Source organism: Heloderma suspectum, chromosome 6 (genome assembly GCF_057233095.1).
Source record: "Heloderma suspectum isolate Gila_16-S chromosome 6, 16-S_ref, whole genome shotgun sequence".
NCBI lineage: Eukaryota > Metazoa > Chordata > Lepidosauria > Squamata > Helodermatidae > Heloderma > Heloderma suspectum.
In genome coordinates, this window is record NC_139463.1 from 72,856,898 (window position 1) to 72,883,508 (window position 26,611).

Consider the following 26,611-nt stretch of genomic DNA (forward strand, 5'->3'; position numbering starts at 1 on the left):
TATCTTGTGGCATTTTAAAGATTAAGCCATTTATTATGGCGTTTAAGTTTTCGTGGGCTTGCTACTTCAATGGTGAGAAATTAGAAGTGTAGGGCTGAAGGAGGTTTGGAATTTCACCCAAAAAATCCGCCTTTCAAAAGCAGTCCTCGGCTGCAGCAGAAGCCCGTTTCGATCACTGGCCCCCTCAGACCCGTTTGCAGCCCTCAAATTGCAGCACAGCCCTTGCGCTCCGATGACCTGCTGGCAGCCGCGTTGCGCTTGAAAGGCTGCAGTCATATATAACCACTTGCCCGGGTGTACGCCCCACTAAAGTCAATGGGACTTACTCCTGAGTAGACTTGTATAAGGTTGCGCTGTTCGTACTCAAAAGCTAAAAAAAGAAAACACATTTTCACCTGAGTTAGAACAAAACTGAACCTTTTGTTTGAGGGAGAGAAGGAGGGGGCCCAACCCTGGATTTCTCCAGCAGCTCCCTCTCTCCCCGCTCCAGGGAGAGCAGGAAAGGTCTGTAAGGGGAGGTGCGGCTCCTCCCGGAAATAAGCGGTTTTTCTCAATGTATTGGTAAGTCTATGGGCGCCGGAGGGAGGAAAACAAGACCACATCCGCTCCCAGAATGCCGCGGGCGAGGGGAGGTCTTGGTGGGAGGTGGAAAGAGGGGCGTCGGAGGTTAGGCGGAGCATGCGCAGTGCGTCTCGGCGGGTAGAGGGGTTGCAGCGCTCTTTTGTTTGGCGGAGGCGGATTGAACTGGGGAGGCCCGTTGCCCAACCGTCGCTCTCGCCTTCTCTCGAGCGAGACCGGCTTGCCCTGACTGCCGCTCGCGCCTCCGCCGCCTTCCCCGCGCGCCTGTTTGTTTATATTTCCCCTCGTGCGTTCTTGGTGGGGCTGAACAAGGTAAAGGGGGGGGGAGGGGACGGGGCAAGTGGGGGTCGCACGGGCATATCGCGCGCGCGGGTTACGAGGGCTGGGCGGCCATATTGGGGGTGGGCTGAGGGGGTGTTCTTGGGAAGAGGGATGTGTAAAAATACGCGGGAAAGGATTGTTCTGAGAGGGGTGGGGGAGAAAAACTAAACGGGAGGGGTATGCATAATATATGGGGGGGGCTCTTCTGAGTGGAGGGAGGTGAAAGAAATGGACCCTAACAGGAGCCTCCACAAGTGTGTCTATGGGAGAGGGGTCCAAGGAGTGGGTATGTGATGGGGGAAGGCTTAAAAAAGGCGCACATAAAAATGGGGGGGGGGCATTTCCAAAAAGAGGTAATACGGGGTGGGCGAACTAGTTGGGGGTAGGGGCCGTAATATAGACCTTGTGTCAGTAGCAATTGATTTGGGGTGGGGGGGCTTTCTAGAGAGAGTTTGATTTGTTGATTTGTGATGGAGGATTCGAGAGGCGTTTTGTACTAAATATCGGTGGGAAAGGACTGCTACGCGGCGGTGAGTTTAAATGGGTGTGCATTTAAATACAGGGCATGAAATGTAAATAATTGCGAAGATGCCTATAATATGGGTCTCCAGATATGTGTACGTGTGTGAACGGGATCCAAAGTGTGTGCATTTAATGTGCGATGGAGGAGGTTGCTCCAAGGATGTGTGTGAAAAATGAGGAGGCCGTTACAAAAAAAGTGTGTGCCGGTGTGTGTGTGTGTGTATTAGTATGTGCACATGTGAATGAAGTAGGCTTTTTTCTTAAGATGGGAATAATCCATTTATTGAATTCGATACTAAGAAGAGACAACAACCTCCTAAGACGCACGGAACGCTATGGCATGATCTATTAGGATGATGAGTGATAACTTTATCAGATAATCTTGCTTGTACCAAATAGAGATCCTGAGTGATCAGAAAGACTGTAAATAAATTGACTCACATGTGGTGTACCTAAATTTCTTACTGTTCATTGCTACTTTGAAAAATTTAATTAAAAGGGGGAGGAATAATAGGGAGTGATCGTTTGTGGAGATAAGCTTCATGCTGAGTGAGAGGACTCCATGCCAGCAGACAGTTAAAAGTGGGATAAAATGAAGGGATGATAAGAGATACATTTCCTCCAGTATCTAACTGAAAGTGGTGGAGACCTTTTTGTGTGGAGGGGATTGGGATCCTGTTTGTCTATCTGTCCAAGGGCATTAGTGCTTGTGATGCTGACCACTCACTTGTTGAGGTAGCAAGAAAGTTGGCTGGGATTGAGGCTGTTGTATTATGGGGTAAGGAGAAGTGTTTCTGGCAGGCTCTTAATGCATAGTGAGAGTCAGTGTTTCTTGGGGTAGTGCTAGCTGGAGAGGACCCAGTGATTGTACAAACAGCAGTATTTCTGAGGTGGCACGCAGAGAATGGTGGTAGCTGCGGAGGGTGCTAGTCTATATTGAAATATAGTGGGTTATGTAGATGAAACATAAGGGGGGGAGTGTAAATGGTGTAGATGGATCATAAGGGGAGTAATGGTGGGAGGGGGCAGGGGAGTGTAGGAAAGTTGAAATTTTAGGGAAGAGAAGCCAGGGTCTCCATAATTTGCCCTGGAGAAGAGAAGGGGCATGAGTAGAAGGTGCGACCATAGAACAATATTGGAGGAAGGCAAATGTGGAATGATCTCCCTACATACATATGTGGGTTTAGAGTGGAGGGGGGCACAGCTAAGCATTCTTGTAATGTGTCAGTAACTGGGTTAAAAGAAGTCTAGGGAGGGGTGCTTATTGTTAGAAACTGTTCTGTGTATAGTAGTATATAAAGGTGATAGGGAGAGAATCTTCTATAAATGTGTTTGGTGCTTAGTCAGACCATTATTGGTTAGGTGGGAATCAATGGATAAGCAAGAAATGGGGGTGGAAAAAAATTATCTAGAGACAGTGTTTAGAATATGGAGGGAATTGGGGGTGTACTTCAGGGAGAACATAGAGGAGCTGGATGAAGTGTGAATTTCAGTTGGTGTGGATCTACTTGTTAAGGTGAAATAGTACTAATGTTCCTTACTGGAGCACTGTTTGGGATGTATCCAGACAACAGTATTGTATGATGCTCGCATTAGCAAATAGAGAGTTTTGTGTGGTGTGAGAAAGATTTATTTGCTACATTTCTATCTGCTTTTTCTCCAAGGAGCTCAGGTTTTGACACTTTATCCTCACAATATCCATGCAAAATAGATTGGGCAGAGGTTGTACTTAGCCTAAGGTTCTGCTACAAGAGCCATACAGCTGAGCAGGGATTTTAATTTAGATCTTCCCAGTTCAAGTTCAACAGTGTCCATTTCACTCCTTGGACTATACTACACTCACATTATGTTCAATACACTTAGGTTTGCAGATCCAAAGAGTTAAATGGACTCTATTAGGGATGGTGATAAAAAGTGCCATTTAAAGGCCTGCTCAGTTCTTTCAGGAGCCTTTCATTGAACATTCATTTTGCAGCTCCTGATAGTATTTATTTTATTTCTGAGACGTATATTCTGCCTTTCAATGCTAATTCATATTCCCAAGTTAATTTAAAATAGTAAAATACAGTACTGAAATGCAAATATACCAACCATATAAAATACAATATATCACAGCCACAGAATGCAGGACAAAAGACACCAGACATTTTCCATGAGTAAAAGTACCGTTTTTACTAGCCAGATGCACAGGAATTCCACAAGAATCTTGGTGGCATGCAGATCCCAATCTCCTAATCTGTACTCCTGTAACTCAAAGGTTGCACCCCATGTCTTGAACGTTAGCTGCTCTATTAAAAGGTAACTTCATACTCGTTGAGGGAGGATAAAAAGCAACGATTTTTACTTTTTTCTCTTCAAAATAATCAGGATTAAAATGAAATTTGAGCTTAATGCAAACATAATACCTTAAAACTATCGACTCTCTTATGAAAGACTGTTTTTTTTGTGAAGAACAAACTGAGGAAAACATCTTTGTCAATCATCATCATGTTCTTTATGGCTTGATACTGTGAACCGGGGACCAGCAAGCCATCACAGGTGTCAGGCAGTGATCCATCTTTTATGCCTAGTAACTACCTGATCTCTTTAACTGGCTCAGAATATTAATGTAACTATAAATATTTGACTCTATCTACTTACCAAAGAGCATAGACATTTACCTTACATCTTGTGTAGAAACTGACCTGCCCAGTACTACCAATCCTTGGTTCTGGTTGGGTTTATTTACTCTTTTGTGGGAGTTGTGCAGGGTATATATAGGACAAACATGTTTAATAAAAACACAATTTTAGTACTGGATGTGTAATGTGAGTGTAATTCAAAACAGTTTGACATGGTCATGAGCATTAAGTTCCTAATATTAAGCAAGGTATTGCATATCATTTTTCTATAGTAAAATGTTAAATATATAGTGTACTTTTTCAGATTGTATAAAGACTCTATTTAGTCTTAAATCACTATGCTTTTATGGCCACAGCAACCAACTAGTATGCACCACTTTTATGTTGGAAGTATCTAAATGGGGAAATGTAGACTTAAATTAGCCTTTTTCCCTCCGTTATGATTGCAATCTATTATTTAAATTGCCTTGATATGTAGCAATCCACTGCTCTGTGGTTTCTGTTAACTGCACCCAATAACAAGTGTTGACTACATAACTGGGATGCATTTGGGAGGTGTATGGCTGTGCTGAGGAGGTACATTTAATGGAGAAATCCTGGAAGGTGTAAATTGGGTTAGCGGAGAAGCAGCAGATACATGGAGCCATAACTAGATGGATGGGGAAAGGATATGAGAAAAGAAAGGCCTAAGGGGAAGAGGCATACTTTGATAGTAAAGGGACTCCAGAAGGTATTATTTCGAATGGAACAGAGCACACAGGTGATAAGGCCTCTCAGGGCTGTATTAATGCAGAGGTAGCATTGGATTTGGCCTAAGAGGTGCTCTGGAGCCTGTGGAAAACGGACTGTGCCACTGAGTCAAAGGTGGCTCATGATGAGAAGTCTGAGGATTGAACTGCACAAGGTTTAAGGTCAACTGAGCCCCTGTGAAATTTCCTTAATCTCACTTCCTTTATTATTTTGAGGAGAAAAGCAAAGACTGGAATTAGAATATTCTATTGTAATGGATCAAACGTGCTGGAAGGGAGGGGGGAAAGGTTTGTCCAACATATTTTCCCCTGTCCCGATATAACAGTATTGCATTTTGTGTGCAAAACACATTTTGGAGGCAGTGGCATATTTATGGTTGTATGCGGCCCCAAACTCTACAGAGCTATCTACTCCATTCACCTCTCTTGGCCCTTTCCACTTATAGCACATAAGGGCAACCAGTGGCCCACATGCAGTCACAGGCCTCCCATTTCCCTCAGTCTCCCCCAGCCACTGATGGGGAGGAAGGCATGCATAGGGAGTCATCCTTCCCTTTCTTCCCTTCGCAGTCATGCTCCTCCCAGCCCACCAAACAGCTATCTGGCAGGCAAGAGGGGGTGATTGTGAGGGGAGAGGCCTCCCTGTGCATCTTCCTCCCCATGTAGGTCATGCTCCTCCCACCCTCTCCACCAGCAATTTGGTGGGCTGGGAAGAGTCCTGTCTGTCCCAGATGGGGTGGAGAGGGTTCCACTCTTCTCCGCCCCTGCAGGGAGAGTCTTTGAAAGCTAGGATTACATCCAGCATTCTCAGCATGAGGGGTGGCAGTGTTAAATCATCCCATTCTGGCACCCTGAAATGGAGTGGGGGCGTCTGTGCATTTCCAAGCTTTGCAAATCTGCAGGTGCCTCTGCTTCCACTTTAAGGGAGAAAATGTCTACACTACAGATGCAAACTGATTTCCAACCAGTCTTAACATTGCCTTTTCCCTCAAGGAGTTTTGAAAACTATATGTTGGATCCAGACAAGATTAGTTGCACAAGTTAGTCCTGACTTGGCTTAAGTTGCATTGATTTCAGACTTGGCCTGGATCCAACTCCATTGCTTTGTGAGTATGCTGAGAACTCTTACAAGCCCTAACTCCCTCATATCTACAATTCCCAGCATTTGGGAGGCAAACCAGAACAGTTCAATCTTGGTGAATGCATGCTCTTTATACATCTTCCCCCTCTCCTCCCCGTTCAACTGCTGCTCATAGGTCTCTCTCCCTAGTCAACCATCCTTCACTGCAAACAAGACCTTTTTCCTCTAAACCCTGGCTGTGCTTGACGGCCCCTTTTGTCTGTTTTATCAGACCCCAACTGAGACAAGTGCATCCTCCTGCTGAGCGATGCTTTGCCTGCAGGAGGCCAGCACAGTTTTCTTTTTTCCAGTAGATTGTAACTTTTCATTTCCAGAAGAGGCAAGCTGTTTAATCTTCCATGCTTGCTGGGTGCCCTTGTGGTGCCTCCGCCACTCATGGATGTTGTCTTTCCCCACCACTGCTGTGCTTGCTGTGCAGTCACATACATAGGTCCTATTGTTTTTGGAAGTGATAGAGGGGGATATGGTGGGAAACCGTTCCTACTATTTTGCATGAAGGGCTGGCCTGAACAACTTCAGCGCTCTTGAGTCGAAACACAGTGCTCTTGTCTCCTGCAGAGCCTGTTCTTTTTGTAAGAAAAACTTTGTTGCACAGAGCTTGCTACAGTTAGCCAATGTGTTCATTTGCTGTAGCTGCACTGCCTTATGTTGCATGTGCCTTTGCACTCAAAATATTCACATTTGGCAACAAAGAAACCTGGCTCATGTTGAACAAATGTGCACAGTTGTGGTTCGTGTGGCCATCTCTTTTGGTGTCTACAGCAGCAGCATTGGTTAAGTTTTAGTGTTTTACTATGTTGAGTGCCAGTGTATGTGGATGGATACTATGCAGCAAAGGTTGAGCTTACCTGCAGCCCACGGCAAAGGTTGAGCTTACCTGCAGCCCACGGATACCCACTGTGCTGTTGTGACTGCAGTTGATTATCATGCAATATTTTTGCTATTTATATTTGTTTCCTTTGTACTTTCTAAAACTTTTTTTCCATCTCTACTAGCCTCCTTTAAACTGCAAAACTGGCGAGCACAATGGGAAAAAAGCAGAACAAGAAGAAAGTGGAGGAGGTCCTTGAAGAAGAGGAGGAAGAGTATGTGGTGGAGAAGGTCCTTGACAGGCGGGTAGTGAAAGGCAAAGTGGAGTACCTGCTCAAGTGGAAAGGCTTCTCAGAGTAAGGCAGATTTCCCTTTATTTTGGCTTTGGAAACTAGCTTGTTTGCCCACATATCTCTGTGTCAAATCACTTCTGGCACACCAGTGTTGAAGATCCAGCTCTCTTCCATTTCACTAAATGATGCCCCTTGTCAACCAGGAACAAATCTTATTTACCACAGCTGTGGCTGTGTAGAAGCTTACTTTGGTTGCTTTATCTTACCCCATGGTGATGTGCCTGGGCTGGTGGTTATCCCAGACTTAAAACTCAACCCATTTCCTCTCCCCATTTCTGTTTGACCCCAGTTTCATCTCTTTGGCCTCTTCCAGACAAGTATTCAGCTTTATAGACTGGTGGGGCAGTATTCTGTGTGTTCCTACAGGAGATAAATGCTGTTTCAGAAACAGGCATAGGTTCCTTTTCCCAAAAAGTACTTTCTGTCTTCGAGAACTGCTTGGGCCCCAGTCTGGCTGCTGATGGAGAACAAATGAGTAATTCCACGTGTGGGTGCTTGTATGTGTTTTGAGTGTAAAGCATTGGTCAACCTCAAACTGACAGTGTGGCTCCCGAGCAAATAAATATCTCTCATGTCTGTCCTAAGGGGTGCTTTGGATTTAATTGACTAGACCTATAGATAAGCAGCCTGTCTTGTACAGGCATAAGTAGCAATTAGTGTAGAAGGCTTCTATACCTGCTCTTCCACTTTTTCTTTCCTTCTCCCAGATAATGTATATGTAGCTCCATCTCATGAGACCAAGATTGTCAAGAATAATATAGACAGCTGAAACCCTAGTAGTTTCCCTCTGCCACTGTTACCCCCTGTTCTGTCTATATCCTGTTGCATTCCATCAGCTTCAAGTCAAACTGAGCCACATTCTGAAGTTTTGCAACTTTGGTCAGACACAGGGGGAGTCTGCTTCTGCACTTCCAGAAATGTCCCCAGAAATCTCAGCAGTTGTGTCAGTATTCCAGCAGAAGTCGCCTTTGGGTGCAAAGTTGGTAGGCTTAGTATGTTCTGACTTCTAGAAAATGTATTGCTGTTGAGTGCCAAGTATTTCACGGTCCCATAATTAGACAAGCGGCCCATGTGTTAACAATAACGGATGGGTTGTCAGGGTCACATGGAAGCAATTGACTGTGCTGCCTTGCAACCGCTCAACACTTCTGCTTTGTTTACAAAACAACCCAGGAGTGCCCTAGTCATTCGCTACGATGTTGGAACCTGGCACTCTGGGTTGTTGAGGGAGAAACAACTGAGAATTTTAACCCAACAACAAACCCTTGGTTAAAACTCTGGGTTGTTTCTCCCTGAACAACCCAGAGTAATGGATTCAGACATCACAGCAAACAACCAAGGAATGGGATGTTCCTGGTTTGTAAACCAGAATCAAAGGGCCCACGTCCATGCAGACCCAACAACTCATGGGTTATTTTTACTTGCAAATAGAGTCAAAGCATCGCCTTATGACAACACTGAAAGTATAAGAAACTCTAGTTATAAAATCTGATATTTTGCAGTCCTGTCCAGCTAATAAGAGTTGTATGGTTGCAGTGAAGATAACACATGGGAGCCAGAGGAGAACCTTGACTGCCCTGACCTCATTGCGGAGTTCCTGCAATCCCAGAAAACTGCACATGAGAGTGACAAGTCAGAGGGAAGCAAGCGCAAGGCTGAATCGGACTCTGAGGATAGGGGGGAGGAAAGCAGACCAAAGAAAAAGAGAGAGGAGGTAAGGCAGATGCTCTTGATCTGTGGCCCAGTGAGGTCTGCTTATGCCTTGCAGTTAAAGACAAATGGAAAACAACTGCTAGAAGTTTTTAAACTGAGGGGGGTAGTTGTAGCTTGTAGCAAAGACTTTGATTGCTTTATTTGTTTATTTACTGCATTTCTAGACTGCCCAGTAGCCAAAGCTGTCTGGGTGGTTCATAGGACAAAGGTCAAAAACAGAAAATCCATAAATATAATAAAACAATGTAAAATCTAAAACAGTGGTGCTGTTTAAACTGAGCTGGATAAATTTGATTGGTGTGTAGTGCAATGGCTCAGTAGTGGTATTGAGGGCGGTATAGTTGGCATGTTCACCACTTACCTGTGGTGCTACTTGGTTTCTCACAAGAACTTCTGCCTTCATCCCAGTCACATATCCATAAGAGGATGAGGCTATACATGCTTTACCAGGTTTGTGGATGTGGCTGGTAGCGTGGATTTGTATGCAGACTGTTAAGATGCTGGACGCAAAAGGCTATGGCCCTAGTTACACACTTCCGATGTGCAGCACTGGTGCCTAAAAAAGATTGGGCCTGGTGACTTGGTTGTTGAAGTGGGTTTCTCCTTCTCCCATGTGTATTCTCCTTTGTAGAGTCTGGCCTCTGCTTTGCCTTGCACTCCTTTAGATGTAGAAGTTTTTCTATTATATTCTGCTTCTGCACTTTGTCTAACCCCATTTTTCCCAGTTCCCCTTTTTGAGATAATGAGTACTTCAGTAGCAGTTTTGGGTGGTTTAAAAAAAAAAAAACCAGCCAGACCATCCCCAATATTTGGCACACATAGTTCTTCAAAAAAGTCTCACTTCTTCTCCTTGGCTCTCATTTTTCTTTTCCTCAGCTGTTTCCATTATTTGCCTTTACTTGTCTCATGCATCATTCATCCTCCTTTTCTGTTCTGTTAATTCTCCATTCATCACCTCCATCATGTTCCTGTTCTTAGCATCTTCCTTTTCCACACCATTCTCCACACCATTCTCCACTCTATCTTGTCCTCTTTACTTTCTCCAATTGGTTTGTTTGCTTTTATACTTTCTTCTCCGTCTCTTCTTTCCCCATTCCATTTTTAGCCTTCCCTCCCCCAGCCACCCTCTTCTCCAGTAGCCTTCCCTGGGAGCATATCTTAAATGAGCTATAGCTTCCCAGAACATAGCGCTGAAACCGCTTTTCTGTGCTTAGCTCTGGAAGATACGTAATAGTAGTAATATGCTTACAGCCAATAATTTCCAGGTAGGCTTGAGCCCTAGTCCCTATCAGCTGAGGAAGAAACCAGAATGTACCAACAAAAATAGGCTCTCTCCTCTTGTGAGCACACTTGGCTCTCTGTCTCTCCTTCCTACCCTCCAGGTGTAGGACCCAGGTTTGCAAACATTTTTGCACTAGCAGGCAATGGAGTTGTTGTCCAACTTGGTGCCCTCCAGACATTTTGGACTACAGTAACTATCACCATTGTCCATGCTGGCTGGGGCTGATGGGACTCATAGTCCAAAACATCTGAGGTCACTTAGGTTGGGGAAGGTGCTGTATGGCAAGATCACATTTGGTGGTGGAGTTTCTGAAAGGCGACTTGTGTCCTGAGCTCTTTCCAGTGGTCTAACTTTGGTGTGACTTGCATAAAAATGTAATGACAGACTAGAACAGGGGTGGGCAACAGTCTGACTCTGTATAAGGCAGCTTCTTATGTTCTATCCTGCTTTTGAAGACAATTGCAGACATTGCCATTTCTTTCTTTAGGCTGAGAAGCCTCGAGGCTTTGCAAGAGGGTTTGAGCCAGAGCGGATTATTGGTGCCACAGATTCCAGTGGGGAGCTCATGTTCCTGATGAAATGGTAAGTTGAGTTTTTGCATTTCTCCTTTGTACATCCAGAAGTAAGAAATGTTATGCCAGCAGAATGCTGATGTAAAAGTTTTGGGAATGCTGCTGCTTATGTCAGTATCGATAATGGGATCATGTGGTTTGATGCCACAGGCAAGACCTTTGATCTTCTAGCATTAAAAATTGAATAGAGGGGGCAACAAATTTGCTTGACTGTTGGATGCTTGTTGTGTGCCAACTCATAGCTTTGACTACCTCTGGAATTTTGATCTGGCTGGCTTGGGCTTCTTCTTGACTAGTTCATATACAATTTGGAAATTGATTTCTCAGTTGTGTAAGGTTCAAATATTCTGTAGTCATAAAACAGGGGAGGGCAACCTCCAGCCCGCGGACCTAATCTGGCCTGCTCTGGGGCCCAATCCAGCCTGCAGAAGGTTGAACACCCTCTGCGGTCTCTGCCCCCTGAGGGGGGAGGAATTCCCATGCTATCTCGGATTGGAGATAACAAAGGGATTCCCCTTTGCACCACTCACCCTCCAAGATCAGAGATAAGCTGGGAAGCCCTGGCCGAATCTCTTCTCATGCCCCAATCGGAACACATACCATATGGGAATGAGCAGCCCAACTAACCCAGGGCTTGTGGGAGCCAGCCCCTCGACCACAAGTGGTTGCCCTCCCTTGTCATAGATGGGGGAAAGAAAGCTCTCATAGCCAGCGATGTGGGGTGGGAAATTTTCCAGTGCTTTAGTTTTCCGCCAAAAATTTCCCATTTCATAAGTTTGCTAGTAATAATGAATGTATGCCAATTGCAAATACAATATTAGGCAAACTCAGAGTGAAATGGAACTAATAAATAGTAGCAGCTAAACTGAAGATGCCCCAGCATCCTTCATGGAAAACATTTGAACTCTCTTGAAATAGATGAGGGCTTGTCAGCATATCATGCACAGTTCTTTGGGTTGCTAAAATTAATTAGGGTCTCAATGTTCAGTACCTTTGTTTTTTTTCTTAAATTTAAACAATGTAAGGGAAGTATGTGTTATTGTCTTTACATTTTCCAGTAAAAAGTTCTGCATAATATAATGTTTAAATCATAGTAAGTATGCTTTAATTTCCCCCCTCAAATATTTCAGATCAAACACTTGTGGTGTATTGGGACAAAAAATTAACATGAGGTACTTTTTATAGCTTTGTTGTTTACTAAATACTAGTAAAGTAACATGCTAAATTAGGTCTCTCTAGGACAGGATTGGGAACTTGTGGCCCTCCAGATGTTTTGGCCTACAGCTCTAGCCAGCATAGCCAGTGGTGGGGGATGATGGGAGCTGTAGGGCAAAACATCTGGAGGGCCACAAGTTGTCCACCTCTGCACTAGGGAATATTAGAATGTTTTCTGATGCAAATTACCCTATGCAAATTAATCTAATTTTCATTGGAAAATTTTCCAATTCAGATTTTCCAGAAAACCCACATCACTTCCTCCCATCCTTTTATGAGAGAGAAGTGTATGGATCAGCCACCTACCTGGATGTATGCATATAAGGCTTGCTTTACATTATATGCTTTGGAGGCCTTTCCTGGCGCAACATGTTCAGGATTTCTGGCTAGTGATTCTGTGAGCCTCAGACTTCCCAGTTTCTTGCAACATGATTTCTTTTGGCTTACTTCGTCAGATATGTGAAGAGATCTGAGAAGACTGTGGGTGTGCATGACACAAGTAGTAGTGGGCAATAAACTAAGCGCTTACCCGCCCCCCCCCAAATCTAGTCAAACATCAGTAGCTGAAACCTGCATTAACATCAGCAGTATGTTTTTTCACTTTTGTAACTTCCACTTTAGTGAGGATTACCTTACTTCTATTCTCTGCTTTGCCCCATGCTGGGAAGAAAAGCTGACATTGCCCGTATTCCCCTGCATTGAGTAAACAGAAAGAGGTGCTACCTACTGAAAAGGGCAATTATCATCTGTTTGTCTAGGAGAATGGCAGTAGATGCAGAGCTTCAAAGCCATCTGCAATGGCGTTCAAACCAAATAGAAGCTAAACTACTACCGGATGTTCAGCAGTACTTGAACAGTGAACTGATGAAGCACAAATCGTAGATTGAGACTGCTTCTGAACTACCAGAATTGCTATGCTAACAAGGTGAAAATGGAAGATAGTGGGGCTCTTTTAAGAAGACTTAGAGGAGCAAGTGTTTCCACATCACTTGACACCAACCTCAGCTGTATTTGTTAAAAAGATTTTAACACTAGAAATAGATCTTCATATCTTCCCTCTGGGGTAAATCCCGACTTTCCCTTTTCTGTTTACAGGAAGAACTCTGATGAAGCTGACCTGGTCCCTGCTAAGGAAGCTAATATCAAGTGCCCACAGGTGGTCATCTCATTCTACGAGGAGAGGCTGACATGGCACTCCTATCCCTCGGAGGATGATGATAAGAAGGATGACAAGAACTAACCTGCCCACCCTTCTGTCCCCATCCCTCCTCTGGCCGACTTTTGTATTAAAACATCAGACTGTGGGTTTGAACATGAGAGGAAGCGAAGAGGCGCTTGGCTGAGGTGACAGGGAAATATATCCTCTGTAGAAACAGGACAATTTCTGTGCCCTCGATAGCTTGGTGTAGTGGCACTCTGCCCTTTCCTTCCTTCCTCATCATATATACATGGGGAAGTAGGGGAGAACAGGTGTTTCCCAGCTGTTCCTTGCTTGGGGGATGAAGCAAAAATAACTCCATGCAGGACAAAGCCTGGGGGTTGGACAGGCTGCCACAAGGAACAGCAGGTGGAGGCTGCATGTTCTTCGAAGACCATGTCTGTGATTTGCAGCCTCTCTCAATAGTGTTAACTGCATTTTTACAGCTTAGCATGTGTGTAGTTTTTCTTTCTTCCTTTTTGCTATTATTGGTGTATTGTTGGGGTGGGAAGGGGTGGGTGCATTCTGACTGATTTGGTATGGGGAGTGGTTCACAGTGTTCTGTATCCAGAATCACAATTCTTACAAAATATATGCTTCTTACTGCAAGTGAAATCCACTACACTTAAGTGAGAAGCTGGAACATACGCATCTTTAAGTGTTAAAAGTTTTGGTATGAGACTGCAACCATGAATGCAGCCAGCTACCAGAATTGTCAGGCTTCTAAAACTAGAGAGGAGGTAGCTTCTACAGATATTTTGATCCTCTTTAGTCCAGGTGACAGCACTCAGTCCCAAAATTACGCAATGTTTTCTTACTATTTCTGCATCCTTCCTTTATTTTGTCCATCCAGCAACTGTGGGGTCCTGTTTAGTTTTTATTTTTCTTTATGTATGTGAACTTGAGAATCAAGATGTTTGGGGGTGGGAAGGAAAGCAGGGATGAAATCTACCCATACAGCACAATGTAGATTTCGGAACGTTCTGTAAACACCTATCTTCTGTTCAGACTTGGGCATTAGTGATTGCTTTCCTTGCCCTAGTCCTCTACTGATTTCATTTTTAATCTAGCAGACTTCTTTGTTTTTACAAAGGACATAATTTTACCTCTGAATTTGTTCAAAATCTAGTAAGCCACCAACTCCTCCTCTTTCACAGGGTGGTATGTATGTAGACATGTATTGTACAAACCTTTTTTAAAATAAAGCATGTGTTTTAGGTTTCTGTGAAAATGTTGTCTAAAACTTAAGTGTTTGGATTTTAACTTCATACTGAACTGTCTTTTTGTCTCAATAAAACTTTAGATTTATAGTCCGGATCTTCCTTTTTCTCCTTCCCCTGAGCAAAGCCTTCCTTGCAACTATTTCACAATGTGAAGAGGTGTAGCCAGGATTAGGGAAAAGAGGTACATGTGTTTTAAGTTTTTTGCCTGACGCACTAGAGGAGCAACAGTCACTTTGCTGTGTCAATACTTAAACAGCAGGAAGTATGTGTCTTGCTAATACTAAAGAATAGTATAACCAAAGAACAGTCCCCAAAGTTGCTTGCAAGGATAACAAAAATACTACATGAAATTAAAACCAGCTAGAATAAGCAGCAGGGCTGCGGTGGCTTAATGGTTAAGACGCTGAACTGCAGACTGGAAGGTCGGCAGGACAACAGTTGGAGACCTGAGTGCTGAGTGACGAAGTGAGCTCCCATCTTCAGTCCCAGCTCCTGCCAACCTAGCAGTTCGAAAGCAAGAAATTGCAAGTAGATAAATAGGTACCACTTTGGTGGGAAAGGTGACAGCGTTCCGTGCACCTCTGTGTTCAGTCATGCCGGCCACATGACCACGGAACCATCTTCGGACAATGCTGGCTCTTCGGCTTAGAAATGGAGATGAACACCACACCCTAGAGTCGGACACGACTGGTTGGGGACACCTTTACTTTTTTTTTTTTTTTAAGAATAAGCAGCAATAAAAAGAAAGACCATCTGCTGTGAAACTCCTAAAAAACCCTTCAGATTGTCTTCAATATCTATAAAAACCAACTAGGAATTTGTAGAGTCTTGCAGCCACAGCAAAGACCTTGTCCCATGTACATCAATGTATCCCAGTGCATAGGCAGAATTGTCTAGAAGTAAGGTGACCTTTAGCTAGCCTACACCCAAGCCATGGGTGTACTTCCAACCTGCCCTATCCCTCCCTGTTCTGTAACAACTAAAGTCACACCCATTAGCTGAAGGGCTTTCTGGTTCCTTTATACTTTTTTGGTCTCCCCTGTGGATGGTAGTAACAGCTGCCTATAGGGAACTACAGAGACATCTAGGGTTTTAGCACAGCTATGATTGGGTGCAGGAAAGACGAGACCTGATTCATGTGGAAAATGGTGTGGTGTTCCAATATTGTAGATAAGAGAGGGCATTGTGGTTGAAAATGTAGCTTGCAATCCACCCCAATATGATCAGGGATGGTGGGAGTTGTACACCAAACACCTGCAGGTCACAAGGCTGGGTAGGCCAGTATTAACATTCCACTTTTTGAAGGAAATGTATGGGACAAGTTAGTTGCCAGGGACAGGGCAATTTATTTTCCTGTGGGCCATTGCAGCCTACCCCACTTAGCCCTCCAGATGTTTTGGCCTACAACTCCCATCAGACCTAGCCAGCATACCCAGTAGGGAGGGATTATGGGAGTTATAGGCTAAAATACCTGGAGAGCTGCAAGTTGCTCACCACTGCCTAGCACCTCTTACTAGCCTGCAGTAAGGATTAAATTCCTTTCCCACTCTTCAAGAGCCATCTGCACAGTTTCAAGATAATGTGTGTGTGGGGGGAGGGCCTTTAGCATTCTTCTCCCTCCACCACCACCACCCCTGCCCATAAACCCCAAACAGTGCTATACTACCATTCCAGGCTGGCCAAAGTCCTGAATGCCAGAATTCCTGTAGTAGTTAGGGTTACTAACTACCTTCCCCCACTGATTGTTCTGGATACCACAACTGTCAATTATTTCCCCTCCCATTAGTTGGCCAGAAGCAATTCCAAATTAATTGAACAGCTATTTAGTTGTTTATTCCAAATTAATACATGCATCTTGGGGTTCCTTAACAAATGGCCGACTCCTAAAAATGCATAGCTCCTCCCCATAAATTACTTGAACATGGAGTTGAATAAAGTAGCTTGTATGCTGACATTCAGGTTCATTTTGTTATGGAAGGCTGTGATGAGTGAGCATCTATCCTGTTGAAAGCCTTGTATACAAGCTTCTCAACCAATCCACAGTAGTGATGAAGTCTCTCAGCAAACCTCCCTCCTTCCCGCTTCCTTTTAGATATTTGGGTGGCTCTCCTCCCTCTCCTGATCGCTTGACATAGGCAATGGAACCACAGAGGCAGGGGAAATATCAGTGGAATAGAGCAGTAGACATGACCACCTCTACCATAACACTGCTGTACACTCATTTTTTTAATGCGAACTAAAAGCACAACTCCCAGAAGGCAAGTTAAGATCTGAATGTTATGTTTGGATGCAGGAGACCCAAAAGCAAATCCCTATTTACCCAAGAATCTTAAGTTTCATACAGAAAAGTTCTATCAAGGTTTTGTTTACTTATTGTCATTAATAGTCACCAATGGTTCTGCTATGAAACTCATTATTTTTAAGGCCATTTATGCCAATAGACATCCTCACACTTCTACCACTCTCTACACCTGTTCACTTGTTACTGACTTAATAGAGTTGCTTTGAAGACGAATTGGTCAGCAAATAAGTACTCTTTCATTTTAGTTTCTGACTACTAGATAATTCCATTAAAAAAGACACATAAAACAAATGCTCAAATAGTGAATAAGCCATTTTATTTTTGTCCTGTGCTCACACGCGCGCTCTCTCTCCTCTTCCCCCAACAGGTCATAGAAACCATTCAAAATAAAACCTCAAAGGAAAATAAATTAACACATGCACACATCAGGGCTCCATTCTAACCATCTGGCAACCCAGCCGCAGCTCTGACACATTTTGTGCTTCAAGTTTCACGCTGTCAAATCACAGGAGCAAGAGAGGTGAAAAGCTCAACCTTAGTTTACTCCCCACTCACCCTGCAAGAAATCATGGCATTCAGAAAACAAGATCATACAGAACATCCGACTGCAAAAATTGCCCTCTAGCACATAAACAGTGCTACATACCCCCACACGCGTCTGGAGGATGCCCATTTCAGTGCTATGCCCTCACACGCCATCACATACACAGGACTGACTGGCTGGGAAAAACCAAAGCCATTTAGCTCATCTGTTGCTGGTAAGGTCAGTAATACTCCCAGCTGTGCTATACTGCAAGTTAACAGCTTCGAGGATTGCCTCGGAGCTTGAGGCCAGCTGTGTTCAAGGCACTACCCTCACCCTTCGCCTTATTTTTTTTTATTATTTAAGAGGGGGGAGGGGAAGTTCGAATGACACCCAAGGACAGAAGGGAAGCCAGCTGTGGAATCACAGTTAACACGTGGAGTCTTTATGGCAGAAAGAACTTTCAGCAGCTTTGATCATCTGGGGGAAGCATCTCCCTTCTTTCCTACATGCATACTAAGTTCATCCTACATGGGAGGGGGAAATAACACAGGAGCACAGTGCCCTAAAAAAAATAAATCAAAGTGCCCATGAGGAACGGGGCTTGCTGTAGATGGCTATTTTTGGAACAAAACATACCCACTTTATGGGACCAAAACCCATTGTGCTGTAGACCTAGATCAAGTGATGACCACATACCAGATTCCCACCTTATAAAACCCAGCTAGGTGAAAGTGCAGCTTTCACACCGGCCCCACTCCTTTTCACCCAAAGCAGTCTCCCCAAGCCATTTGGTGGGAAAAGATGGCATTGTAGCATGCAGTTTACCATGCACCATCTTGTAGTAATGCATCTTGATGCTGGCCCAGCATAATACTGGCTCCTCACTGTAGTGAGTTTTCAACTGGTGAGGAAAGGGGTGATGGGAAGATGCACCACCATAGTAATGTTATTAACCCTTTCCAGCCTCACCCTCCCAACATTAATGGCGGATAAAATCTACCAGAAAGGCTGTACTTGTCAACTCATTGGATGGAAATCTCTCACATCCCCTCAAGCTGAAAAGGGTTAAGAAAACATCTCCCTTTTCCCCTAAACAAACACAGCCTCATGTATTCCACTTGTTGTTACACCTACACACATACAGATCTAGGAAGGGATGATGGCTAAGTCATGGGATTCAGTTGCATTTTCTAATTGCACACAACTGATGTCAAAACTGGTTCTAAAAAAATAAACCAGCTACCTGAAATATCCACGTTTTGGAAGTTCAAAGGAAAATTAAATACTCTCTTAAGCCTGCTCAGTCTGTCCACTTAACCTTTTGTCCTTTAAAAAAAAATCCAGCTTTAACAATTCAAATTTTCTACCCTCCGCTGCGTCTCACCCCCCCTCCCCACACACACATTATGCCAGCTAGTTCTCCCCTCCCACAACGTTCAACAATAGGTTCCAGGCTGCTGGGGGCACAGGTCTTTCCCAACATGCTTTGCCATTCTGCCTCTCAAGACTTGTAGGCCCCCTGCCCAGCAGTCTGCTCCTATACACTGACTGGCAGCTATCATGGTTTGAGAAGATATATTGGATAAGAAGGCATGACAGTTCCTTCAAATTCTTCTGGGCTCAGCCCTTCTCCAGGATGTCGTTTCAGCAAGTTTTATGCTCCCCTGTCGACATTCATCATCTTTCACTTCCTCCTATCTTTCTGTTTCCTCTCTTGACGCCTGCCCTGCTGCTCAGCTAAGGAGCGTGGTATTAGAATAACACTGCCATCACTGGCATGTTGTAGGGCATACTGATTCGGGGAGTAGGGCTGGCCATTCTCGTCACGTAGGCGGCCAAACACCTCCTGGTAGAGGCTCTGCACCTTTTGCTTCATCTGGCGGATGGACCTGAGGAACTCCACCTTCTCCCTGAGCAGCTTTGACTTGTCTCTCTGCAAATCCTCCACATCCCGTTCCAGATTGAGAATCGTGTCCAGTTTCCTCTTACGACAGTTCTGGGCAGCCATCTTGTTCTTACCCCGCCTCCGGATGTCCCGGATTAGACTCAGCTGGGCTTCACTCAACTGGTACTTGGATAGGAGTTCATTGAATTCCTCCACAGGCAGGTTGATGATCTTCTCATTGGGAAAAGGAATTTTCATGGCTCGGGCTCGGTGCTCATCTCGGCTCATCTGCTTATCTAGGAAGTCTGCCTGCTTATCCTTGGCACTCTTCTTCCCCATGCTGGCTGGCTGTGGCTCATCAGCGTCTAAGGTCCTGGGGGCCATGTTATAGGTATGGTTGTGACCCACATGCTCCAGATAAGGCAGATATTGCAGCTGAGAAGGGTTCTGGTAGCTCATTCGACAGAACTTGCTGTACTCTGGCTGATACCCAACAGCCCCTTCTGCATCTTCAAAGTCCACATTTTCAGAGTCCGAGTTGTAGCCCACAGCACCTTCCTCGGAAAAGGAGGAAGAGGCCGAAGATGACGATGATGCTTCTGAGCTGCTAAGGGAAGCGGGGCTGTGGCTTGAGTCCAAGGAGAGCCCCGAGTCTGAATCAAACTCTTCCTCCAGGCGGGAGGCCTGCACTGGGTTGAAGCCTTCTTCAATAGCCAAGTCCATCAAACTAATCTCATCTAGCATGGCTTCATCCAGAAGCCCCCCAAGAGGATCTGGGAGTTCTGGCCCAGATGTTTCATTTACAGTGCTGTTCAGCTGGGGAGGAAAGAAGATTCCACTCAGATTGGTAGAGCCAAATGTGGTGTTGAAGCCAGTGGAGTTGTCGGGAACCAGCTGCAACAAAGCTGAGTTGCCAACCACTGAAGGGCTCTCAAGCTCAGGGCTGAATAAGGAAGGGAAGTCCTGGGTGCAGCTGCCCAGTGACGCCTGATGCAGGCTGACATTCTGGTTGATAGGGGTGGATGGGGCGAGGCTGTAGTTGGCTGTCAGGATATCTCCACCTGTGCTGTTGTACAGGGTCTCTGCAGTTGCTGTGCTGTTCACCTCCATACCCTGAAAAAGGAATAGGTACTTTTCAGACTCCCAGTGTCACTATTCTTTCCTACACCACATCACGAACAAAACCGCACACAACCTAAGTCCCCAAAAGAGGATCTGAAGAACACAGCAAATCTAATGTTTCATGCTCTAAGCCAGGGCTGGGCAACTAGACATTTTGGCCTACAACTCCCAGCAGCCCTCACCCTTGGCTATGACGGAGCTAAGGCTGACAGGAGTTGTGGCCTTCCAGATGTTTTGATCTACAAGTTGCCCCCTCCTGCTCTAAGCACATCATTCCAGACATTTAAGTACATTAGCATATATGGAACTCCCTTCCCTTCCACTTATATGTGCGGAACATTGGGATATGGATCTCGTTTTGCAAAGAAATCAGGAATTCCACACCATGTTCTTAGACAGCAAGGCACCATGCTTACTGGCAACTGCCCTCCATCTGTTATGAAAGCCAAAGCCAAGCCTGCCTAGGCACTATCAAGGCAGGCTAGGTTTCATTTCAATTCAGCGCTTCTGCATCCTGACCAGCTCTCTCCTCCCCTCCTGCCACCAAGTTCTTGGCAAAAACAAAAAATCCAGAGGACAGAGGGGAAGTATCTCATATATGGGACACACTGCTGAGAACTCATTTTGACAGGGTCAGAAAAAAACCTCAGCAAAATCCAGGTCTCTGGAGGAGTGCCACATGACCACCCAGCTGGCAGGCCAGAGGCGAAAAACATGTGTGGGGAAGGAAGGAGCTGTGCTGATGGAACGTACTGGCCTATTGGGCTGGTTCACACGACATGACAGCCCACCATGGCTTAATTTAGTTGTACAGCTGTCACATCTTGCCAGGTACCTATAGGTACCTGGTTTGCCATGTCGTGCAAACCCAGGCAGCCAAGGTTGTTTGAGGGGTAGACAACCCTCCAATAACCCTAAAACAAGTCACAAATTATTTGTTTAACCCTCAAACAACCCCTGCCACCTGGGTTCACATGACATGGTAAGCCAGGCACCCGTAGGCATCCGGCATGACTCAACTGCCCCAGCGGCTAAATTAAGCCACAGTGGGCTGTTGTGTCATGCAAACTAGCCCACTACGGAGGGGTGGCTTTTTTGAACAGATTCCAGGGACAAGCCACTACTGAAACCCATTCTGGATTTCTGGCAAGGACAACCACCAGACTAGACGACATGCTTCCAGCATTGCTGAGGACTGGAAGGAACCACCCTGCAAGTTGCACTGGCTTATTATGACCTGGAGGGTTTTACTTTTGCTTTGAACTTCCTGTAGCAAATGGCTCAGGTGACCTCTGCTGTGCTACTTTTCTGGCAGTCACTTGGTGCCATGTGTGCTCTGCTTTTGAGGAATGGATTTAACTAGATGGCTTTTAGGGTCTTTCCAACCCTGCAGTTCGATGTTCCCCATTTGTAGTGAATGATCTGTATGGAAGTTACAATCTATTCTATAGTCCTGCCTATCATTATAGGAAATAAATTGGCTGGTGCAGAGATTCTTCTACAGCAGGGGAATTTCAGTGAAGCTATGTGAACATCCTACTTCAAATTAGCCCAAAGTCTAGCAAAAAAAAAAAAAAAGATGTCTGGGACTGAACCTTGGCCCAAATTAATTACTGGAACCAGGTGTATGGCAAGATCTAACCATTTCTATCACTTAAAAGACCGCTAGGACAATGCCCCTGGTGTGCACTGCTTACATGAAACCAATGCAAGCAGGACAAAGACATATGGTAAACCCACCTGGGAGAGGAAACGTTGGAGGACCTAGAAAAGGCAACATATGAAGGAAGCCAGCCCTCCTCACCTGTGTTTCCATAATAGACATGAGGTCCTGCCACTGCTGCTCCAGATCAAAAGGCAACTCTGTCTCTGTCAGAAGAGGAGACAGCAGCCCGTCTGGCACAATGGAGGGCCCACTCTCGCTAGGCAGAGCTTCGGTTAGGCTGGGGGCATCTGCAGCTGGAAACTGAAAGCAATACAAGGTTAGTGCATGGTGGGAATGTGGCTGTGAGATGTCAAACAGCAACAAATCATTTCACCTCCCACCCTTTCCCTGCATTAACGTCACAGGCGCTTGAGTCTCTGATACAGACTGTGGCACCATCCCCCACAGCCAAGATTTCCGGTGTTCACGGTATAAACGGCTTTAACGCATAGCAGGGGACGGGGGTGGGGGAGGTGGCACTCTCACCACCTTTCTTTCCAGTTAATCTACCCGGCCCTATGCCTGGAACAAGAGCAAACTTCTTTCTTGATTTGGAAGAGTCCACTCTGCAAAGCCTGCAAAGGCCAGCCCCATAAGACAAACAGGACAATGGGTTTCACTGGGGATTTTCCCTGATCAGCTCTCTAGGTAATTCTGGACATGTCCCTCATCTCAAAGCCTAAGCCCCCTCAAAAGGTTATTGCAAGGGCATGGGATGAAGATTGTCTGGTCTGTTTTTACACTGAAAGTGTTTGTAGAAATGACAAATGTTGTTAAAGCTAAGCAGTCAATCTTCCCATTTCCAAGCTCCAACTCACACACACCTCCGAATTCTCCCCAAAGGGAAATGTGGCCTCCAGCAACCTAAGGCACTCCTCCAAGGACAAGGCTGTCTGATCTTCGACCCCAGGCACCTGGAAGGGGGAAAGAATGTAATAGTCCCTTTATTGCACCAGAGTCTGGCCATGAAAGTCATCTGTATCTACGTATATCTTCAATCTTTTCAGACTAGGGAACATCTTTAATCCCATCTGGCAACATGGAACCCACATAATTTTTAGTGTACATGTTAACTCCTTCTCCCTTCAACTCAACTTCTCTTCTTCAATTGAACTTTAAAATATGGCATTAACACTGGTGTGTGACCTACCTTAGACTGGGATGCAACCCAGTTGTGAATCATGACCCACCAATTAAAGACCAATGTTCTAGTCCAACCCACTAGACCAGGGGTCCCCAACCCCCGGGCTGCGGATCGGTACCGGTCCGTGGCCTGTTAGGAACCGGGCCGCAGTAGGGGTGTGCAAAACCCCCTTACCTTGGGTCTGTGGGGGTCTGCAGGGGGTGGGGAGAGGCGATCCGTCCCTCCCCCCGAGAATCCTGGCCAGCCCTGGCCGGCTCCGAAGCAAGTCCGTCGAGCTGCTGGCCAGCACCAACCGCTGGCGGACTTCTGGCCGCTGGGACGCAAATGGCGTCCGCTTAGTGGACACCATTTGCATCCCTATTCAAGTAATAGGCTACTTAAATCTTTATGTAGCCTATTACTGCAAAGTAGTCCGCCCGCGAAACCCCACCCCCCCAGTCTGTGGAAAAATTGTCTTCCATGAGACCAGTCCCTGGTGCAAAAAAGGTTGGGGAACGCTGCACTAGACTGTCTGCTCAGAACCAGATAGATCTCACCAAGAGATAGTTCGCTAAAAACTAATCTGTTTCCAACACCTCAGCTAGTTCCTTGTCCCTATTCCACACTCCTTATCCCAATTACCTCTCTTTGGCCTTGTACAGATCCTGCCTTATCCCAGTAACAACAACAAAAAGCCAAACTCTGGCAACGGTTCAAATGCTGCAATCAAGATAAATCTCCCAGAGTCATATTTACCAAGATGTAAATTCTCTTTGTACAGAACTGGATGCAGCCCACGGGCAAGAAAGCAGAGCACTGTTCACAGTGGTTGCTTCCAGAAGGATGCCCCAAGAGCAGTGTTAACTGGGGTGTGAACTTATTCACAGCCTACTCTGCCACTGCAGAGGCTGTCACCTGCCCAGTGTTCTTGTAGAGGATGAGGTGAAGGCAACCACCACAAACAGCATGTGTAGTATTACGGGGAAACATAGGTAGGACTAGGCCAGGCATTCAGCAGACTGGCTGAGCAGGGCAGGAGACTTGGTGTGGCCAGCTCCAGTAACCTCTGTTCTCAAAGCCACCTAAGCCCAGGGAACCAAGATTTTTATTCCTTTTTGATAGGTTATCATAGCCTACTCAGAAGGCTCATGGTGGGTTAACATAAAATAAAAAGTTATGTATAAAGATACAGAGAGAGAAACACCCATAATAAAACAATGAACAGTAGCCACTGAAAGAAAAGTATGGGAGACAGAGGAGAGAGAAAGGAGGCGGGAGGAAACTAGGACTCTGAGAAAGGATCAGAGGATGGTGGTGTGAACCCCAGGAAGAACCAAGGATGTCTGCTGCAGACAACAGGAGGTAATGGAACACAGACTGAAGCCTTTAACCTGACACCTGAATGTAACTAATACCTATGCACCCAAATACAATGCAAACAGAGAGAAGCAGCCCTGCCTGCTTCCTGGACAGGAACAATACTGAATATCAGTGTCTCAGGACTAGTTCTCCAGCACTGCAGGCTGTCTTCACTTTTCCTCTTGAGAAAACCATATTTTGCTCCAAGGCCTACCCAAGTGTCCATCCAATCAGAGGCAGCTTAAGGTTTCCTTCCTCGTCTATTGTGCAGCTATGGAGACCAATCCCAGAACAGTGGGGGAAAGCTGTCCTACCCCACCAGGCGTGGCGTTTTACCTGTGCAGGGAAGCTCTCCCCTGTCTCGCCATCCACTAGCAAGGCCCTGTCCGCGACGTTGCCCCCACTGCTCCTCCAGCCATCCCCATGCTCCTCCCCATTACTCGGTTCTTTGTCCACTTCGTTCTCCTTCTGGCGGTGGCTGTAGTCAAAAATCTCACGCCCAGCTCCAAGGTCAATATCCTGCCTCCACAGGATGTCAATTAAATCAATGTCCTAAAAGAAAAAGAAAAGAAAACATGACTCCCCTTTCCTCAAAAGCCCCCTTCTTTGGAGGATGCCCTCCCCTGCAAAACTCTCAGCATGCCCCCCCCCCCAGCCCCTATACCCAAAGCACCAGTGTAACATCAGCCTTTCTGTGACGTACAGCCCACACCACCATTTGACCCTGCTCACCTCCAAGTGCCGCCCTTCATTCTGAATGGGGTGCGGCCCCACCTCTCCAACTCCTTTTCTGGACCATCCCTGCTGTCGTGGGGCTCCAGACACCTTCCCCCCACCTACGGCCATTCTGCACTGGGAGATTGCCAAGAGCGGCTCTGCAAAGAGGCTGCTCCGGGGCACAGACTGGGAACTCCATGAACAGCAACAGAGCTGTCTCCTCCTTGCTGCCCATGCTACGCAGCAGTGCTCTCTCTGTCCAGGCAGGAGGGAGTCTGCAGCTTTAACCGCTCAGACGGCTGGCTGGCTGGCTGGCTGGCTGGGTGAGGGAGGGAGGGAGGGAGGGAGGGAGGGCCAATTGTCATTCCGGATTGCTGCTCCATAGCGGGCTTGCATCAGCCTGTGGTGCCATTCTGGGGATTTGCATAAAGGGGTGGGGATTCTCTGCATTTTCAGCCACCTGATGCAACTCGAGAACCCGGCTTGCCATGCGTGCTGTGCCTTGCCAGCTCCCTCCACTCCAGACAGCAGAGCTGCCTACCTTAACCAGTCCTTCCAACGGAAAGCGGATCGCCTGAAAAACTCTGCCCTCTTCCAACCGCAAAGCAGCGATCAGCGCCTCATCTGGACAGGACTCCAGACATGCTTCTCCCTTTGGAATGCCACCTCCCTTTAAACAGCCTCCTCCCCCGCACAGTTTCCTGCAAATTTTTCCTCTGCAGGACAGGCCAAAGCCAATCCACCCCAGGCTATATTTATTCGTACACTGCAGGAGCGTGTCCCTTTCACCCAGGCCCAGCCCTGGAACGGCTAGCCACACAGATGCCTCCCCACCCTATAGCACAGGCAGCTGTTCTTTTAGTCGTACAAGAAATCCTGTGTGTCCTGTGCTTGGGGCCCCACCCCTCCACCTCCCCATTCCCCAGGGAAAACAGACACCCCACCCCAAACAACCATTCTATTCCTGCATCATACAGGGGGAACAAAAGGATCCAGAATTTGGGGTGTCAAAGACATACTCATTTAAAGTTGTTGCCTCTTTCTTCCAAGCAAGAACCCAACAGAGTAAAGTGCCCCTTATTTCAGAGCACTACAGCATACAAAACAGAGCAGTGTCGTTAATTTTCCTATCCCCATCCCTCCGCTCCAGGTCGGGGCATTTGGTTCTTTTGTGTAGTAATGCTATTCAGAATTATCCTCCTGTCTGTAATACCTCTACCTGAATATGCCAATTCTGCAGTCGCCATCAATCACTGGTGAAATATTTCAAGACTTACAAAACAGGCTCTTCAGAAACGGCTACTTCATCTTCTCAATCCTGCCTGGACCCTCAGCATCCCCACCCAAAAGACCCAATTGTTCACCCAGGGCCTAGTTGGTCCAAAACACCCATCTGGATTACCCCTCCTTCCTCCCCTCCACTCTGGTATTCACCCAAATTAACTAATGAGTTTAGGCATCTCCCTACCCCATCCCCTCAGACATAAGCTTTATTCCTTGGGCTGTCTGATCCAAATGGGTGTCTTGCCCTCTCCCATTCTCCAGTAATATGTCCCTCATCAGCAAATATCCA

General features: G+C 46.0%; 2 protein-coding genes across 6 annotated transcripts in view; one reads left to right on the top strand and one right to left on the bottom strand.

Annotated features, from left to right (window-relative positions):
• Positions 1-687: 687 nt before the first annotated feature.
• On the top strand, positions 688-14,386 carry CBX1 (chromobox 1). 2 transcript variants are annotated; one of them, XM_084804874.1, is made up of 6 exons: positions 688-891; positions 6,929-7,099; positions 8,633-8,810; positions 10,579-10,673; positions 12,637-12,803; positions 12,974-14,386. In XM_084804874.1, exons 2-5 carry the CDS (start codon positions 6,960-6,962, stop codon positions 12,758-12,760), a joined length of 537 nt encoding a protein of 178 aa, XP_084661000.1. In that variant the 5' UTR covers positions 688-891; positions 6,929-6,959; the 3' UTR covers positions 12,761-12,803; positions 12,974-14,386. The 2 variants fall into 2 exon arrangements, with proteins under 2 accessions (XP_084661000.1, XP_084660999.1); XM_084804873.1 differs by lacking the exon at positions 12,637-12,803.
• The window catches only part of NFE2L1 (NFE2 like bZIP transcription factor 1), a 35,399-nt gene continuing 22,717 nt past the window's right edge, over positions 13,930-26,611 (bottom strand). For all 4 annotated transcript variants that reach the window (XM_084804848.1, XM_084804847.1, XM_084804849.1 and 1 more), the window contains 4 exons: positions 24,658-24,873; positions 22,664-22,753; positions 21,939-22,100; positions 13,930-20,125 (listed from right to left, as the gene is read on the bottom strand). In XM_084804848.1, the coding sequence (XP_084660974.1) occupies positions 18,812-20,125; positions 21,939-22,100; positions 22,664-22,753; positions 24,658-24,873 (1,782 nt within the window). In that variant the 3' untranslated portion in view covers positions 13,930-18,811. The remainder of the gene's footprint in view (positions 20,126-21,938; positions 22,101-22,663; positions 22,754-24,657; positions 24,874-26,611) is intronic.